This window comes from Salvia hispanica, chromosome 2 (assembly GCF_029641045.1).
Source record: "Salvia hispanica isolate PSC_SH4W2 chromosome 2, Shi_PSC_v1, whole genome shotgun sequence".
NCBI lineage: Eukaryota > Viridiplantae > Streptophyta > Magnoliopsida > Lamiales > Lamiaceae > Salvia > Salvia hispanica.
In genome coordinates, this window is record NC_142693.1 from 31,947,382 (window position 1) to 31,965,657 (window position 18,276).

The 18,276-nt window shown below is 38.0% G+C and overlaps 2 protein-coding genes and 3 pseudogenes across 2 annotated transcripts; 3 read left to right on the plus strand and 2 right to left on the minus strand.

Annotated features, from left to right (window-relative positions):
* Positions 1 to 4,639: 4,639 nt before the first annotated feature.
* On the plus strand, positions 4,640 to 6,918 carry LOC125192772 (uncharacterized; annotated as a pseudogene).
* On the minus strand, positions 6,896 to 8,490 carry LOC125198098 (protein CYTOSOLIC ABA RECEPTOR KINASE 1-like). The gene is made up of 5 exons (XM_048096568.2): positions 8,339 to 8,490; positions 8,007 to 8,230; positions 7,452 to 7,928; positions 7,283 to 7,369; positions 6,896 to 7,210 (listed from the first exon to the last, which is right to left on the minus strand). Exons 1-5 carry the CDS (start codon positions 8,421 to 8,423, stop codon positions 7,082 to 7,084), a joined length of 1,002 nt encoding a protein of 333 aa, XP_047952525.1. The 5' UTR covers positions 8,424 to 8,490; the 3' UTR covers positions 6,896 to 7,081.
* A 1,905-nt stretch (positions 8,491 to 10,395) lies between these two features.
* Positions 10,396 to 17,215, plus strand: LOC148932190 (receptor-like protein kinase ANXUR2; annotated as a pseudogene).
* LOC148932191 (uncharacterized) lies at positions 15,355 to 16,014 on the minus strand (annotated as a pseudogene).
* Positions 17,216 to 17,259: 44 nt separating the features above from the next.
* On the plus strand, positions 17,260 to 18,083 carry LOC125192779 (pto-interacting protein 1-like). Its single transcript, XM_089065027.1, has 3 exons — positions 17,260 to 17,733; positions 17,832 to 17,906; positions 17,979 to 18,083. The coding sequence occupies exons 1-3, from the start codon at positions 17,260 to 17,262 to the stop codon at positions 18,081 to 18,083; spliced, it is 654 nt and encodes a 217-aa protein (XP_088921153.1).
* The last annotated feature ends 193 nt before the right edge of the window (positions 18,084 to 18,276 follow it).

Sequence of the window (18,276 nt, forward strand, 5' to 3'; positions counted from 1 at the left end):
AACACCCGGGCGGGTGTTTTCACCATGAAAATCACCCGACCGGGTGAAAGTGATGTGAAGCATTTCCAGATTCCAGAAGAAACACCCGGGCGGGTGTTTTGGACCGCACAATTCACCCGACCGGGTGAATCACCCGAGACTTAGTTTTTGAGGGCCTTTTTCCACATTTTGGGCCCTTAGTATAAATATCTTTTGGTGTCATTTTTCATTCTGGATTTAGATAAGATTGTGATTGAAGTTATCTCCCTAGTGAGTTTTTCCTCTTTGAGGAATGTATCCAATTCCTTCCTTGAAGGTTGCTTGTCTCAATTTCATAGATTGATTCAAGTAGAGGTATGAATCAATGGAGTGTATCCATTGAGTAGTGGAGCCAAGGGGTGATAGAGCTATTGAAAGTTGCCTAGGGTTGTCTCCATCTTTTTGGTTAAGGTCCTATGGTTGTAGCTCTCTTATCTCATCTTTATACACATGCTTTCCATTCCTAATCTTCCATCCATTCTTGTTTAGATTCAATTTTTGTTGGTTGGATCTTTATTATCTTTTGCCTTGTGTTGATAAATTGAAAATAAATCTCACAAAAATAGTTAGATCAAACATCATTAAATGGGTAATCCTTGGGAAATGGATCATAAAATACATGGATCCTTATCATCGCATCTCTCTTTGGTTTGAATCTGCTTCATTCTACCTAGGAAAGTTAGATCTAGTTACCGCTTTTATTTTCTAAGTGTTTACGCATGTTTTCGTTTGAGTAGGCTAAATCTGGAGTTGTTGATCGAAATTTCAAGTTCATGTTTCAGTTTAAGTTATCGTGCATGAGTTTCCTGTTTTGCGTTGTCATCACCATCTTGCATGTTAGCCAGTAGGAGTAATCTACAGTTTAGTCGTTAATCTTTAAGTTTAAGCTTTTTAATCGATGGATCTTGTGTCTCAATTTGTTGATCTGAGTTCATCCATGTAGTTTGAGTTCATGTAATTTCTGTTGATACTTGTTGAGGAAGAAAACATCACAATCTACTTTTGCTTTGGACCACGTTTGCTTTTTAGTTACTTTTTGCTTTTGTCTTTTACTTTTCTGTTGTACCCTCCAGACCTGTCAGAGTAACCACCCAACCACCAAATATACCCTGTTGTCTAAGTTTCCTCATTTAGTAACTGTCTACTTTCGACATGTCTCTGAGATACCTTGTCCCCTACTTTCACGTACACAACCACTTTCACGCCCACTAGTCAGTAGAGTACCATCTTTAATTTCCGTCTAGGTAGAATCTCAACCCAACGCGTGGTAGCTAACCAAAACCTTCCCAGATTATCACCGCATTTTTCGAATATGTCCATCTCTTTAGGATTCGACCCTTACCTCCACTATACTAGCCAGTAGAAGAGGGTTGAAGAATTTGTTTGATACACCAGGTTCCGGTTGTCGTGCCAACGACTCAGCTGGGTTGGGACTTTCATCCTGATCAGTTGGACGCACCTCTCTTAAATTAACACAATACGAGACCCGTAATCCTGAGGACTATCACTCAGCAATGAAAAACTCAAATGTACTTGGGAACAAAAAGATAAATTGAATTTTTAACAAATTTAGCTCGTAGATGCACTTTGGCTGGAAAAGTGAATCTATCATTCGAGATTTTGAAGAAAGTAGTTTAAATCACACCTAATATGATGACTTAACAAAGAAAAGTAATAAATCATTACAAGTGAAAGTTGGAAATGCAACACAAAGAAATGCAATAAATCATAACAATGAAATGATCATTTTTCAGCTCCCCTGCTTTCATGCAAAATAAGGTGTCATCTCAGTTGATTTCAGCTCTGAGAGTGTCGTGATTCGGTTAAGCTAAGGCACAACTCGAGATGTCGTACAACATCACCCGTGTCTGGAAGCAAATAACCTTGATCTTGAAGGCACCATTGAGCAACTCGAAACATTTGTTTTTGAAGAAAGTGTCATAATCATGAAATCGAATGCAAGAGAATTATCGGACAAACAAGGTAAGTATCTACCTTCTTAGCTGCAGCGAGTGGGTAGTCTGCTTTTAATCTAGCATCTAAAATCTCGTGTACCTTGTTTGAATCCAGATATAGAAAGTCCTGGTGATATTATTTAAAACTAATTATACATCAAACAAAGAGACACTGGTAAAGGATTTATTGTATTATCAACTATTTTACTACATGTCAAGAGCTCAAGGAGAATCTTACCAAAGTTGTAAACATCATCATTCTGAATGTGATTATGGATTAGATTACGATGACACTCTCTCACAGATTATAGTGTCCGTAGAAAAGGATCAATTATCTTAGCAATTTCATCATCACAAAGTAAAACATTGTTGGATCTGATGTTATGATGAGTCAATCCCGTGTCATGTATGTAGCATAATCGTCTTGCAACATCTATTATGGGACGGAGAAAGTAGTACTTTAAAATGACTAAGTGCTAATTACAACTAACAATTTTTCCTGAAACTACGGGTAGTAGATGATTTCCACAAAATTGGTCTAAATATGAAAATTTCTACTTGAAACCATATTCTTAGGAAATTATAAGTCCATATGATAATAGTAGGATTTTGTTAATCGCGTGCGACCTTCCTTAGACGGAGTATAAAAATAGAAATAAAAATTTTGCTGCTATATGATAAATACTTAGAAGACATTTGGCGTTATGTCATCTTCATCTACATAAAAATGTACTACTAAGTACTATATTCGCTTGCGACCCTTCGTAGAAGGTGTACCAAAAATGCCAATCAGGATCACCTATCACTTAACATATTTGTGTGTATAGTAGGAGATACAGGTGATCCTTAGGGGGCTTTGGTCTATTCACCAAGATGCGGTGTAAAAAACGAGATCTATTCACCAAGAACATTCCATATCACACCAAATTGGGCGGGCTTTGGTCGAGCCAATGATGAAACATGGGCCACAAATACTATCATTGCTAGATAACGCCAATTAAGCCCATATAACTCTCCTATTTGGGCCTTATCAGTTATAACCCAATGTTACAAGTGTACTAGATCATTAAAATTCTTTAGATCAACTCAACCTATTGATTTCATCATCAATATTAATTTGGATTCACTAAATCCACTAGACTAAAAATTGAACGTTTATGTTTAGGGCTATGTTTTATACTCATTCCATTTAATGTAACCATCAAACTTATTTTGAAATTTGTTTTTTAGTGTTTTTTTAATTCTCAATCTTACAGAAATATGCACATACATTGGAGAAAAGAACTACTACCTTTGTCCCTGAAAATTTGATACAGTTTACTATTTCGGTCCGTCCCTGAAAATTTGATACACTTCACTCTTTTACCATTTTTGGTAGTGGACCTCATATTCCACTAACTCATTCCTACTCACATTTTATTATAAAACTAATACTTTAAAAGTAGGACCCACCTCCCACCAACTTTTTCAACTCACTTTCCATTACATTTCTTAAAACTCGTGTCGGGTCAAAGTGTAGCAAATTTTGGGGGACGGAGGTAGTAATAAACTTTAAATGAGTTGTTAAAAGTTATACATTTAATATACAATTGTACTTCACCGCATCCCATAACAATTGAATTATATTTTTTTTAACCTATTTCATTATAGTTGAGTAATTTATTTTCTATTTTATTCTGATCGTCTCACTTAAATATAGGGATGGGAATACGGGTATCCGTGGATACCTGACCCGAAAAAATCGAATATCCAAACCTGAAAATCATCAAAATGTCTATCCAAAATCCGCCCCGATATATTTTCGGGTACTCTAATATCCGCCCCGGGTATCCATAACCGACGTATCAGGTACCCAAATACCCGACTCGTGACATGTGTTAATAACTAATTAAAAAAAAAAATTTTATATATTAATAGAAATATATAAATATCTAAATTGACTAATATCTTTAATGTTTAATTTATTTTGTAGTATAAAACTACAAAAAAATAGATTACAAAGTATAAGATTATATTTATGGGAATTGGTTATACATATAATTCAAAAGTCAAAATAATTTACTAAAACATAAAAACCACATGAGTTGGTTATGCAATACGTAAAATAATTGACTAAAATATAAAAGTCGTGACCTAGAGTAAGACGGAGATTGACTTATTTATATAAGTTTAGAGAAAGTTAACCTAGTAAGTTATAATTAGTAAATAAATTATCCCAACTCTTAAAAAGCCCAAAATGACTAAATCTAATTTAAAATATGCTCTAAATAATAAATTGGATATTCGGGTAATACCCGATACGGTTATCCAATATCCAATTTATCTTATATTTCAATACCCAATCCCATAAAATTGAATATTGGGTATCCAAAACCTGGCGGATATCAGGTTGGGTACAGGTAAATCTAATAACCAATATCCGTATTCCCATACCTACTTAAATCACTAAATATTTATTCCAAAATAGCCGTGTCTAAAAACTTACTATGCTGTTTACTCCATTACATAATCTTTTTAACCAAAGTAAACGTTTCAATTACAATAAGACAGGGGACTTCTTCATTTTAATATGAAAATATAATATCATAATGTGGCCATAAAACTTGTACATTCCGAAGTATTACAATGCTATTGGTGAAACCGTCAAACAAAATTGAGCTGTAAAGATGAAATCATCAGCAGCCGAGAATCTCTGCCGACGATTTTCGCTTGCTGAACTCAACTTAGCCACCGGAGATTTCAGCGACGAGCATGTGATTGGAAAGGGTGGTTTCGGTAAAGTCTACAGAGGCTTAATTAATAATAATAGGCCAACTGCTGTATTGGGTTTACGGTGGAGATTGAAACACTAAGTAAGTTCCGACATCGTAATCTAGTCTCGCTTATTGGGTACTGTGATGAACAGGGAGAGATGATTCTTGTTTATGACTACATGTCTAATGGAACGCTGGCTGATCACCTATACAATCAGTCGACACTCTCGTGGAATGAACGACTTAATATATGTATTGGAGCGGGGCGAGGTCTGGACTATCTTCACTCGGGTTGCCCCATCATACATCGTGATGTCAAGCCTACTAACATCCTTTTGGATGAAAATTTCACTGCTAAGGTTTCAGATTTTGGGTTGGCCAAACGTTTAGGACATGATATCTCATAGAGTCATGTGTTCACAAATGTTAAGGGTTCGTTTGGATATTTTGATCCAAGTTATTTTCGCACAGGTGTACTTACAAAGGGAAGCGACACTTATGCGTTTGGAATAATATTATTGGAGGTGTTGAGTGGGAGACGCGCAGTTGAGGAGAAGCTTGCAGAGGATGAAGTGTGTATGAGCATATGGGTTCAAGAAAATATTCGAAATGGAAAAGCTGATCGAATTGTAGCTCCATATTTGAAGGGTGAAATCTCGGAAGATTGCCTTAAGACATTTGTTGGGATTGTTAAAAGATGTTTGCATGTTGATACGAAGAAACGAATCACAATGACTAGTGTTGTGGCGCAGCTTGAGTTAGCCCTTGAACAACAGGAGAGGAAAGGTGCAGCAACACAAAAATTACAATTTTGGGCATTTTGGAATAGAGTTATACCATCCGGTGAAAGTGAATTTTTTGAATGTATATATACTTTACAAATATTGATGAATGATCTTGATATTGTTTGTGTTGGTTATGGTGAAACAGGATCAACACCAAAGAATCAAAATGAGGTTGAAGTTGATAAGCTTTCTAAGGCCATCCCTGCCAATGCCATGACCGAAGTTATCCCTTTCATTGCATTTGGTGAAGCAAAGAACATTAGTTCTCGTCATTTTCTGTTCATGCATAATGAATTCGCAGGAGTTCTGAAACAAGGAGAGGATGCAACAATTGATAGGCTCCACTACGTTCCAAAGCATGAATTTGAATTAAGGCCAAAGGTTTGGAATAGCTATATTAATATATTCCCTATCTAGATGAAAACGGTTTACGATTTGGGAATAACTAATGTAGCTATAACACATGGTTTTTGTAGGTTATAAGACCATTATCAAAGCTGACGCATGAGAACGTGGTCGAACTTGTTGTTTACAATTTGGATGGGCGTCAGCAGGTCTTGGCGTATGATTTTGCTCCACGAGGGTCCCTACACGACATTCTTCATGAACGGCAGGGGATAGGCTCAAGCTCAAAGCCATATCCGGCTTTAACATGGTCTCAAAGAATCCAAATCGCTCTTGGGGTCGCAAGGGGATTATGCTACATTCATGATGGTGGCTACGTTCACTATTACGATGAATTGATCCATCATCACATCTCATCCAGAAATGTTTTACTTTGTGATTATGATAATGCTAAGATCATTGATCCTTTTCTGTGGACTCAATGCCATGTATGTAGGATGATATCATTTAAAGAGTACCATCCTAATATATTGATTGCTCACACTCAGAAAATTGATGTTTACGACTGTGGTGAGATTCTCCTTGAGCTCTTGACAGGTAGAAAAATAGTTGATGACACATTACCAGCAGGGCAGCGTCACCTTGTGTCATGGGTATGATAAGTATAACAATATACTATTTTTTTTCTCTTATAAATACTGTTACTCCCTACTATGTATATATGATAAGTTCTAAAATAATATGACACCAGGCATTACCACAGCTCGGTTCAGACAAGGTACACAAGATTGTGGATGCTAGATTGAAAGCAGACTACCCACCCAAGGCAGTTAACAAGGTAGTATACTAAGTTTATTTGTCTGATAAACTTCTTGCATTTGGTTTCATGATTATGATGATTTGTTTTAAAAACAGATGGCTCAAGTTGCTCAATGGTGCCTTCAAAATGAAATTGATCATATGAGTGAAGTTGTAAGACATCTCGAGCTTTGCCTTCCGGAAAAAAAATCACAACTGATACTGCCCAAACACCACAACGTCCCAAGCTCCAATGATCAATGAAATGAAATAAGCATGAAGTTGTTTCTCTCATTGTTATTAAGTGACTTTGTCATTTCTCTAAGAAGAAAGGAAATACTGTAATCCAAAGAAAATGATATAAGCATGAGGTAATTTCTCTCATTTCAGATGGCGTCTATCTTCAGCTCCCCTGCTTTCTTGCATATTAAGATGCAATCTGAGTCTCAGTTGATTTGGTTTCACCAAGGCACAGCTCAAGATCTTGTACAACTTTAACCATCTTTCGACGATAGTATCCTTCATCTTCAAGGCACGATTGAGCAACTTTAGCCATCTGTTTATAAAGCAAAGCATCATTATCATGAAATCAAATGCAATAAACTTATCAGCTAAACAAGTTATTTACCTTCTTAACTGCCTCGTGCGGATACTCTCCTTCTAATCTAGCATCCACAATCTCGTGTACCTTGTTCGAATCCAGCTGTGGTAATGCCTGGTGTCATATTAATTCAAAACTTATCAGACATAGTAATAGTATACACTGAGAAATTAGAATTTATTGCTATGGTGCATACCCATGTCACAAGGTTCCCTTCCCCTAGTATTTTACCACCTGTCAAAAGCTCAAGGAGAATCACACCAAAGTTGTAAACATCACCTCGCCCGTGATCATCCTTTAGTTTAGGATGGCTTATATTCTCAGAAAAATAGTCCTGACAGTAGCATTGAGCCCAAAGATTAGGATGCATTATCTTAGCAGTTTCATCACCACAAACTAAAATATTCCTGGAATTGATGTTATGATGGACCGATCCGTAGCTATGAATGCAGCATAATCCCCTGGCGACCCCAAGAGCGATTTGGACTCTTTGGTACCATGTTAAAGCCGGATATGGGTTTGTGCATGAGCCTGTGCCTTGCTGTTGATGAAGGATGTCGTGTAGGGACCCTCGTGGAGCAAAATCATACGCCAAAACCTGATGACTGCCATCCAAACTGTAAACAACAAGTTCGACCACGTTCTCATGCTTGAAAGATAATGTTTCTGAATCCTACAAAGCCATAGACATTCCTAATTGATTAGCTTTTTTCATCCAAATAGGCCAATATATAATATAGTAATTCCAAACCTTTGCTCTAAATTCAAATACATGCTTAGGCATGTAGTGGATCCTTTCAATTGTTGCATCCTCTCCATTTTTCAGGATTCTTGCGAAGTTATACATATCATCAACAATGTCATTTGTTTCACCGAATAGAATGAAAGGGACATCGTCTTCTTTCATGGCAGTGGTAGGAAAGGCCTTTGACAGCTTATCAACTTCGATTTCATTTTGATCCTTAGCTGTTGATCCTATGTCACCATAACCAGCCAACACAAAGAAAATCAAGATCATTCATCGCAACTTAAACATCCAATATTTGTAAAGTATATACACACATAGAAAGAATTCACATTTACCAATCACATGCTCCTCGCTGAAATCTCCGGTGGCTTCATCAAGTGAAAATTGACGAAAGAGACTCTCAGACGTTGATGATTTCATCTTTTCAGCTCAAATTTGCTTTACCAAAAGAAAGTATGTGAATGAAGGAAACATACTTAGCAATAACAATAACAAAGGAAGGTTGACTTGGTAGTTGATCATTTTCAACAAAAAAAAAATTAAAATACTTAGCTCTAACTACCCACATTATGCTATTGTATTCACATGAAAATGATGTCTGCAATTATCTGTACATCGCAATTTGACAATTTACAAGCTTTTCTTTTCTTTTGTCACGCTCATTTATGTAAGATTAAAAATTAACAATTTTCAACTAAAAACTATACTCTTAATAAGTACATAAATTTAAATTTTTTTTAAAGAAAAGACTACAGTGAATTAAATAGAGAATAAATAAAAATGTAAAATGAAATAAAATGAATAAAAAGAGAATAAAGTAAGAGAAATATAGATATGTAAATAAAGACTAAAGTGTAAGAGAAATTGAAAGTGTTAGTAATATTATTAAAACAGAAATAGTTGGGATAAGTTCCTTGTTATGTTTTATACTGATTCCTCGACCATCAAATTAAACTTATTTTAAATTTTTATATTTAAAAATTGTTAATTTTCAATTTTACATAAAAATGCAAAGTGTGTATCAAAATAACAAAATTGTAGCCTGTGGGGATCTTAAAGATTGGTTTATTATCAATTATTTATATGATACTCCGTAGGAGAGTGATCAATTGCTAACTAATTAGCCATTCCAAACTAAGACTAAATCTTAAGCATTAGATTAAAAGATCTAGGGTTGAAATAATGTCACGTGGATTATATTTTTAATTAAGAAAATTAATAAATAAAATTAGAGGGTATTAATGTCAATTCCCTATCATTAAAATCATCTTAAAACTTTAAATTTACGTAACTCTCTCGTTTTAAATTATTTTTTCACAAAAAATATATTAAATTAAAGATAATTTTATAAGGATTGCAACGAGATCTCAATTGCATATGTTCCGACAACATTCGGATGATGAAATTTGATATTTTTTATTTTAGTTTTCGTAAATGTTGATAACCAGATATTTATCAAAAAATCTCAATAAAACCATATAAAAATCTCAATAAATATGTGTTATATTTTCTTGTACTAATGTTGATATTCTTATGCCATATTGTTGATATTTGTAAGACACTATGTTGATATAAAAAAACATTCATGAAAATTATTATTTGATAACATAACGACGATATTACATATTTTGTCTATTATTTATTGAGATTCGTAAGATTTAATCTCAGCCACTCATTTTAAAATCTAAGAACGAAGATTTAATATTGATTTTGAACTAGGGTACTATAAGCATTAGAATATTATAAGCATTAGAATATGACTTTCTTCATATAGTATTTCTTTTATGACTTTCTCAATACTATTATAGTTGAGTCTCGTTTCCTTCTATCCTCAAATTAAACATGCTTAAATTTTCTTATTTTATTATCTTTCTAATTTTACTATTTTCTGTTTATTTTCTTTTAATTATTTTTTTCTCTTCCCTTACTTTATTCTTATTCATTTTATTTAACACTTCACTTTGACTCACTAAACATTTAAGACTCACTAATATTGCAGAAGTCTCATTAGTTATACTTATCATTCCCTTTTAACACTCTCATTATAGTTGAGAGCATTTCCCTCTATCCTTAAATTAACACCATTAATCTCTTTTAGTTTATTATCTTTTTAATTTTACTTTGTTTTCAATTTTTTATATATTGTATTTTTCCTTATATAGTTTATTTCTTCAATTCTCTTACTTTTTTTTTTAATTTTATTTACACCTCACTTAACTCACTAATCATTTATTCATTACTAATATCCATGGTAAAAAAAACGTTTCCAAATGAAAGACGATTACAATACCATAATGTGGGACGTAAAAGTTGTAAAATCCTAAGTAAAGTATTCGCAATAATTTAGCCTATTTCCATCGGTAAAACCATCAAACCAATTTGAGCTGAAAAGATGAAATCATCAGCAGCCGAGAATCCCTGCCGTCAATTTTCACTAGCTGACCTCAACTTAGCCACCGGAAATTTCAGCGAGTAGCATATGATTGGAAAAGGTGGTTTTGGTAAAGTCTACAAAGGCTTCATTGACAATGAGTCCATTGCTGTAGCCATAAAGCGACGGCAAGCATCACGTCCCAGCCAAGGACAGACAGAGTTTGCAGCCGAGATTGAAACACTAACTAAGTTCCGACATCGTAATCTAGTCTCTCTTATTGGCTACTGTGACGATGACGATGAGATGATTCTTGTTTATGACTGCATGTCTAAGGGAACGCTGGCTGATCACTTACACAATCAGTCGACACTCTCATGGAATGAACGCCTTAAGATATGTATCGGAGCTGGCCGAGGTTTGGACTATCTTCACTCGGGTTGCTCCATCATACTGTCAAACTATAGAAGGAAGAAAATCATCTCAAGGCAGAGAATCAGAGGAAATTACGTGATTGATACAAATAATTGATATCACAATGTATAGCCTAGAATAGATTTATTTCTTCCTTACTTAGATACATTCTTCTCCTATAAAAGGAGCCCTACTGTACAGAATTTATATACAAAAAATAACATAACAATATATCATTCTCTACACACAAAAATGTTTAGCCTTTCTTGCCCTACCTCTCTCGATTACCATCGTTAAGATGGTATCAGAGCAGGTTTGGAACTCAGAACAGATTCATCACCGTCCCGGGCATACCTTTCCCGACCTTTCCTAAAATCCCTGCAAAACCACCAAGATGTCAGAATTTGACGAAACCAAACTCGAAACCACAGAAAGCTCCCAACTATTCAATATGAATACAGATCTTGCTGCACAGTTTGCAGAATTTGTGAAATGGCAAAACAGCCAACAATCGAAACCACCAAGCCGAATCTCCCCTCAACCAGAGTCGTTTGGGGAAGTTCACTTACAAACCAGACTAAATGGAGACAATTACTCTTTTTGGTCAAATCTGATGGAGCGGGCTATCGGAGGAAAGGGCTTAGCATCTCACATCGATGGAGTTCCCGGCCCTCCTCCAACCGACAACCCAGATTACCCCAAATGGAAGCAGTGAGATCACTGCTGTTTCAACTGGATCATCAACAACATCGAGACCAACTTGGTGAGCGAGGTGTCCCAGTACGCAACGGCCCGAGACCTATGGGAGGGTCTGGCCATTACATACGGAAGTGGCGCCGACCCGTTCCAAGTCAGCGACTTACACAGACAGGCATATGGTATGAAGCAAGGGAACTTATCCCTGGAGGCTCTCTGGGTCAAATTCCAGGATCTCTGGATCTCAATCGATGCAAGGGACCCGAATCCAATGGACACCCCTAGCACAATAGAGAAATACAACAAGAATACACAGAGGCATAGGTTGTATCAATTTTTGTGGGCATTAGATGAAAAATACGATGCAGTCAAGAGAGAACTATTGAACAAGGAGCCCTTACCCACGGTGAGGGAAGCTTACGGAGTAGTAAGGCGAGAGTCAGCCAACTCGAAGGTCATGAAGACAACCAACGAGTCCAAAGAATCTGGAGTCGGAATCGGCCTCGGAGCGTTCGACCGAGGCCGCCCACCAGTCACCATGCCACCGTCTCGTTTTCCGGCCAACCGAAGGGGAGAGGAAGACAAGAGCAAACTTGTGTGTAGTCACTGTGGCAGGAAGAAACATACCCGAGAGACTTGTTTCCTACTCCATGGTTACCCAGAATGGTGGGAGGAGATGAAAAAGGCACGACAGCAGCGGAATCGCGGTGGGGGAGGACGAGCCTCGGCAGCCGTGATGGTCGGAGACCGAGCTACACCCACATCGGGAAGCATCGGTACCTCAGACACCAACACTATGCGAGATGAGGAGAAGGCAGTAGTTACGATGGCTAGGGTTTGGAGCTCGGGAACGGAGGTGACGGGCGGCAAGGCGAGGGCTGGAAACTCAGAGATCCGAAATGGGGCGGCTAGGGTTTGGGAAGAAGGTAAAGAGGGATTCAATTTGAATCCCTCTATCTCTCTAAATTCCGATTTTTTACCCCATTTCATAAATAATACCATTTTCCCCCCTCAACCTGTTAATAAATTGCTAATAAATTGCTAATCAGTCCCTCTAGTGTTGATGACTCCAAATTTGGGCCCAAGTTTTTCGAAATCTGCCCATCCTTACCTTGTCATAACTCTTTTAAGGCTTTAACCAACTCATCGACCTTCGAAACTGGGGAACGGGATCATAATTGGATATTTGATTGTGGGGCAACGGACACAATGTCTTTTGATTCAGCTGATTTTTTAAATATGTCTAAATCTAAGAAATCGTTTGTTCAAACTGCCAATGGGGAACTAACACCTGTTCAGGGATCGGGTACCATTAATATATCTTCGACACTCCGTCTGTCAAACTGCCTATATGTCCCATCCTTGTCTCATAAATTACTATCAGTGAGTCATGCTACTCGAGAACTTAATTGCAAATTGTTGATGCAACCTCACTTGTGTCTATTACAGGATACCCAGACGGGGATGACAGTTGGGCGTGGCACTGAACGACGCGGGCTGTATTATGTGGATGAGGTGGCTCAACAGAGTACTGCGTTGCTGTCTCACGGACTGACCGAAAGACAGGCTTGGCTTTGGCATCGCCGGTTAGGGCACCCATCCATAGGATATCTTCGCATGCTTTTTCCTAAAATCAATTCATCATTTACTATGAACTGTGAAACTTGTTTTTTGGCCAAAAGCCACAGACACTCATTTCCTTTAAATAGAACTCGAGTGAAAACTCCTTTCTCTTTGATTCATACTGATGTTTGGGGTCCGACACCTATTATTGGGGGTTTTGGCTTGCGTTATTTCTTATTATTTGTGGATGATTATTCGCGTATGACTTGGGTTTACTTTTTAAAAACAAAATCAGAAGTTTTTGAAAAATTCACTCAATTTTATACGCTCATACAAACTCAATACAAACAGACCATCCAAATCCTAAGGTCCGATAATGGGGGGGGGGAGTTTGTCAACTCCGTGCAAAATTTCTTTAGAGAGAAAGGGCTAGTCCACCAAACTACTTGTCCACACACTCCTGAACAAAACGGGGTAGCTGAGAGGAAAAACAGGTATATTCTAGAAATCACCCGAGCCTTTCTCATTGAATCTAATATTCCCAAATCATTCTGGCCAGAAGCAATTGCCACCTCCGTCTACCTTATTAACCGTCTCCCAACCAAAATACTTGACTTCAAAACCCCACTTGAAATTCTATCCACTCAAACCACTGTACCATCATCACTTACCCTCGAACCCAAAGTCTTTGGGTGTACCATATTTGTCCATATCCCAAAACAAGAACGCTCTAAATTCTCATCATGCGCTATCAAATGTGTCTTTCTAGGGTATGGAAAAAACCAGAAAGGGTATAGATGTTATGACCCTAAGAGCCGAACTCTTTACACCACCATGAATTGTGATTTTGTCGAGGGGGAATTCTTTTATAGCCAATCCGGGAGTCAGGGGGAGAATCAACCAACTAATCTAGAAGGTGACTCACCTGATTGGCTACCCACTATCACACTAAACCATAGTTCGATTGAGGGGGAGAAAAACCAAAGGGGAGAAGCCTGTCGGGATAGTGAAAACTGCCAACCAAATCCAGGTCTTGTCTCTACCGTCGGTCCACCCGAGACAGTTAGCGGTACCGCCGAGACACCAAATCCAAGTATACAGAACGAGGAGTTAAGTGACAATCCGGAATTGTCAAACCCACTCTCGGATCCTGAGGTAAGGCATTCTGACTGTAATACTGTTCCTCAAGTTAATCCAACTGTCATGGATAACATAAGACAGGAGGATGAGATCCTACAGTTAACTGGAGAAACAAAAGTTGTTGAGGGAAGAGAAGAGAATGGAGATACAGGGCAATTTAGAATGCCACCAAGAAGTACACGGGGCATACCACCGAGAAGATACTCCCCAGACTGGAAAGGGAAGAAAACCAAATACTCAATTGTAAACATGGCTCAAGAACAACATACAGAGATGGCACGAGCATTTGAGACTGCCCTGTACGAGGAAGAAGAAATACCCCAGTCAGTGCAGGAAGCAATGAGACATAAGCATTGGAGAGCAGCTATGAAAAGAGATGGACGCACTGATTGCTAATCAAACTTGGGAAAGGTGTATGCTGCCTGAAGGGAAGAAACCTGTGGGATGTCGTTGGGTGTTTACTATCAAGAGGCGAGCGGATGGTTCAATCGAGAGATACAAGGCAAGATTGGTAGCCAAAGGATACACTTAAGTGTATGGTGTTGACTATGAAGAGACATTCTCTCCAGTGGCGAAACTAAGCACAGTCCGAACACTGCTGTCTGTAGCCGCAGTAGAGATTGGCCCCTACATCAATTAGATGTTACGAATGCGTTCCTGCACGGAGAGCTTGATAAGAAAACAGAGGTCTACATGGAGGCTCCACCAGGGTATGCCGGGGAGTTTGAAAGTGGTGAAGTCTGCAGACTCAGAAAAACCTTGTACGGGTTGAAACAGTCTCCAAGGGTGTGGTTTGGAAGGTTTTGTCAGGCTATGCTCAAACATGACTTCAAGCAGAGTCACTCCGACCATACACTTTTCGTGAAGAAAAGGGAAGGCAAGGTGACATGCCTGATTATCTACGTCGATGACATGATCATTACCGGAGATGACAGAGAGGAAATCAAGAAGTTAAAGGAGAATCTATTCAAAGAATTTGAAATGAAGGACCTTGGTGCACTGAAATATTTCTTGGGGATAGAAGTGCTCAGATCAGAACAAGGAATCTTCCTGCGACAAAAGAAGTATGTACTAGACCTGTTGGCAGGAACAGGCCTACTAGAGTGTAGGCCTGCAGAAACACCCATAATGACCAACCATGGATTGAGAATTGTAGAAGGAGCAAAACTAGCAGATCGAGAACAGTATCAAAGGTTGGTAGGGAAGTTGATTTATCTTTCTCACACAAGGCCAGGCATAGCCTATGCTGTTGGAGTAATGAGTCAATTTATGCACCAACCGCAAGAGGACCACATGGTTGCAGTCTTAAGGATTGTGAGATATCTGAAAGGAACCACCGCTATGGAGTGTTCCTAAAAAAGGATAAGATCTGGAGATTGATGGGTATACTGATGCTGACTGGGCAAGTAATCCCATCGACAGACGATCAACTAGAGGATACTTTACCTTTGTAGGAGGAAACTTGGTCACATGGAGGAGCAAAAAACAGAAAGTTGTTGCACTATCCAGTGCAGAGGCCGAGTTCCGTGGGATGAAGAGTGGTTTGATGGAAATCATGTGGGTAAGAAGACTCCTAACAGAAATAGGCTATCCTCCAAAACAGAAAAGTAGACTATTTTGTGATAACAAGGCAGCAATTAGTATCTCCGAAAATCCTGTGCAACATGATAGGACGAAACATGTGGAGGTAGATCGTCACTTCATCAAAGAAAAACTTGAAGACGGGGTCATTGAGTTTCCATTTGTCCGATCAGAAGAACAACTTGCAGACATACTTACCAAGGCCGTAAATCCCAAGGTGTTCAAAGAAGTTCTGGGCAAGTTGAATATCGGGGATGCCGTTGTTCAACTTGAGGGGGAGTGTCAAACTATAGAAGGAAGAAAATCATCTCAAGGCAGAGAATCAGAGGAAATTACGTGATTGATACAAATAATTGATATCACAATGTATAGCCTAGAATAGATTTATTTCTTCCTTACTTAGATACATTCTTCTCCTATAAAAGGAGCCCTACTGTACAGAATTTATATACAAAAAATAACATAACAATATATCATTCTCTACACACAAAAATGTTTAGCCTTTCTTGCCCTACCTCTCTCGATTACCATTGTTAAGACATACATCGTGATGTCAAGCCTACTAACATCCTTTTGGATGAAAATTTCACTGCTAAGGTTTCGGATTTTGGGTTGGCCAAACATTTAGGACATGATATCTTACAGAGCTATGTCTTCACAAAGGTTAAGGGTTCATTTGGGAATTTCGATCCAAGTTATTTTAGCACCGGTGTACTTACAAAGGGAAGCGACACTTATGCGTTCGGGATAATATTATCGGAGGTATTGAGTGGGAGACGCGCGGTTGAGGAAAAGCTTGCAGAGGATGAGGTGTGTATGAGCATATGGGCTCAAGACAAAATTCGAAATGGAAAAGCTGATCAGATTGTAGCTTCAAATTTAAAGGGCGAAATCTCAGAAAATTGCCTCAAGACAGTTGTTGGGGTTGTTAAAAGATGTTTGCATCCTGATCCGAAGAAACGACTCACAATGACTCGTGTCGTGGCACAACTTGAGTTAGCCCTTGAACAGCAGGAGAGGAAAGGGACAACAACACAAATATTACAATTTTGGCCATTTTGGAATAGAGTAATACCATCTGGTAAAAGTGGATTCTTGCTATGTGTAAATACTTTACAAATATTGGATGTTTAAGTGTAATAAATGATTTTCATATTTCTGTGTTGGTTATGATGAAACAGGATCAACATCAAAGTATCAAAATAAGGTTGAAGTTGATAAGCCGTCAAAAGCCATCCCAGATGGAATCCCTTTCATTCTATTTGGTGAAGCAAAGGACCTTGATGCTGATTATTTTAGTCTCAAGCGTAATGAATTCGCAGGAGTCCTGAAAAATGGAGAGAATGCAACAATTGAAAGGATCCACTACATGCCTAAGCATGAATTTGAATTAAGAGCAAAGGTTTGGAATACTTGTATTATATATGTGCTATCAGGCAATGACTAATGTAGTTGTTACACATGGTTTTGTAGGATTCAAAATTATTATCTATGCTGAAGCATGAGAATGTGGTCGAGCTTGTTGAGCAGGTCTTGGCGTATGATTTCGCTCCACGAGGGTCCATGCATGATATTCTTCATGAACAGCAAGGCATAGGCTCAAGCTCAAACTCATATCCGGCTCTAACATGGTGTCAAAGAATCCAAATCGCTCTTGGGGTCGCAAGGGGATTATGGTACATTCATGATGAATATCATGTCGGGTTATATATCCATCATAACATCAGATACAACAATGTTTTACTTTGTGATGATGGAACTGCTAAGATAATTGATACTTTTCTATGGACTGAATGCCAAACTTGTAGGCTAATATCATGGGGAGGGTCTCATCGTAAGCTACAGATTCGTCACAATCATAACATTGACGTTTACAACTTTGGTGAGATCCTCTTTGAGCTCTTGACAGGTAGTAAAATAACTGGTAACACACGACAAGCAAGGAAGCATCACGTTGCGTCATGGGTATGCGGCACAACAATAAAGTCTTTAGCAATGTGCCTTTGCTTCATGTTACTATTTGTAATTAGTTTTGAATAATATGACACCAAGCATTTCCACAGCTGGATCCAGACAAGGTACACGAGACTGTGGATGGTAGATTAAAAGGAGACTACCCGCCCGAAGCTGTTAAGGAGGTAACTTACTTGTTTGTCTGATAAGTCTCTTGCATTTGATTTCATGATTACGATGATTTATTTTTAAAACAGATGGCTCGAGTTGCTCAATTGTGCCTTCAAGATAAAGTTCATTATTTTCCAGAGATGAGTGAAGTTGTACGAGATCTCGAGCTGTGCCTTGGCGAAACACACTGAGAAACAGGGATGTAGGCACCAGATGATATTTCTGTTTTTACTATATGGAAAGTGTTTCTACTTTCTAATGAATAATGAATCACAGTCCAATCAAATTAACTTGTTTGTCTAATAAGTCACTTGCATTTAATTTCATGATTATGATGCTTTGCTTTGAAAAACAGATCACATTCAGACGAAAATAAGCTGTATC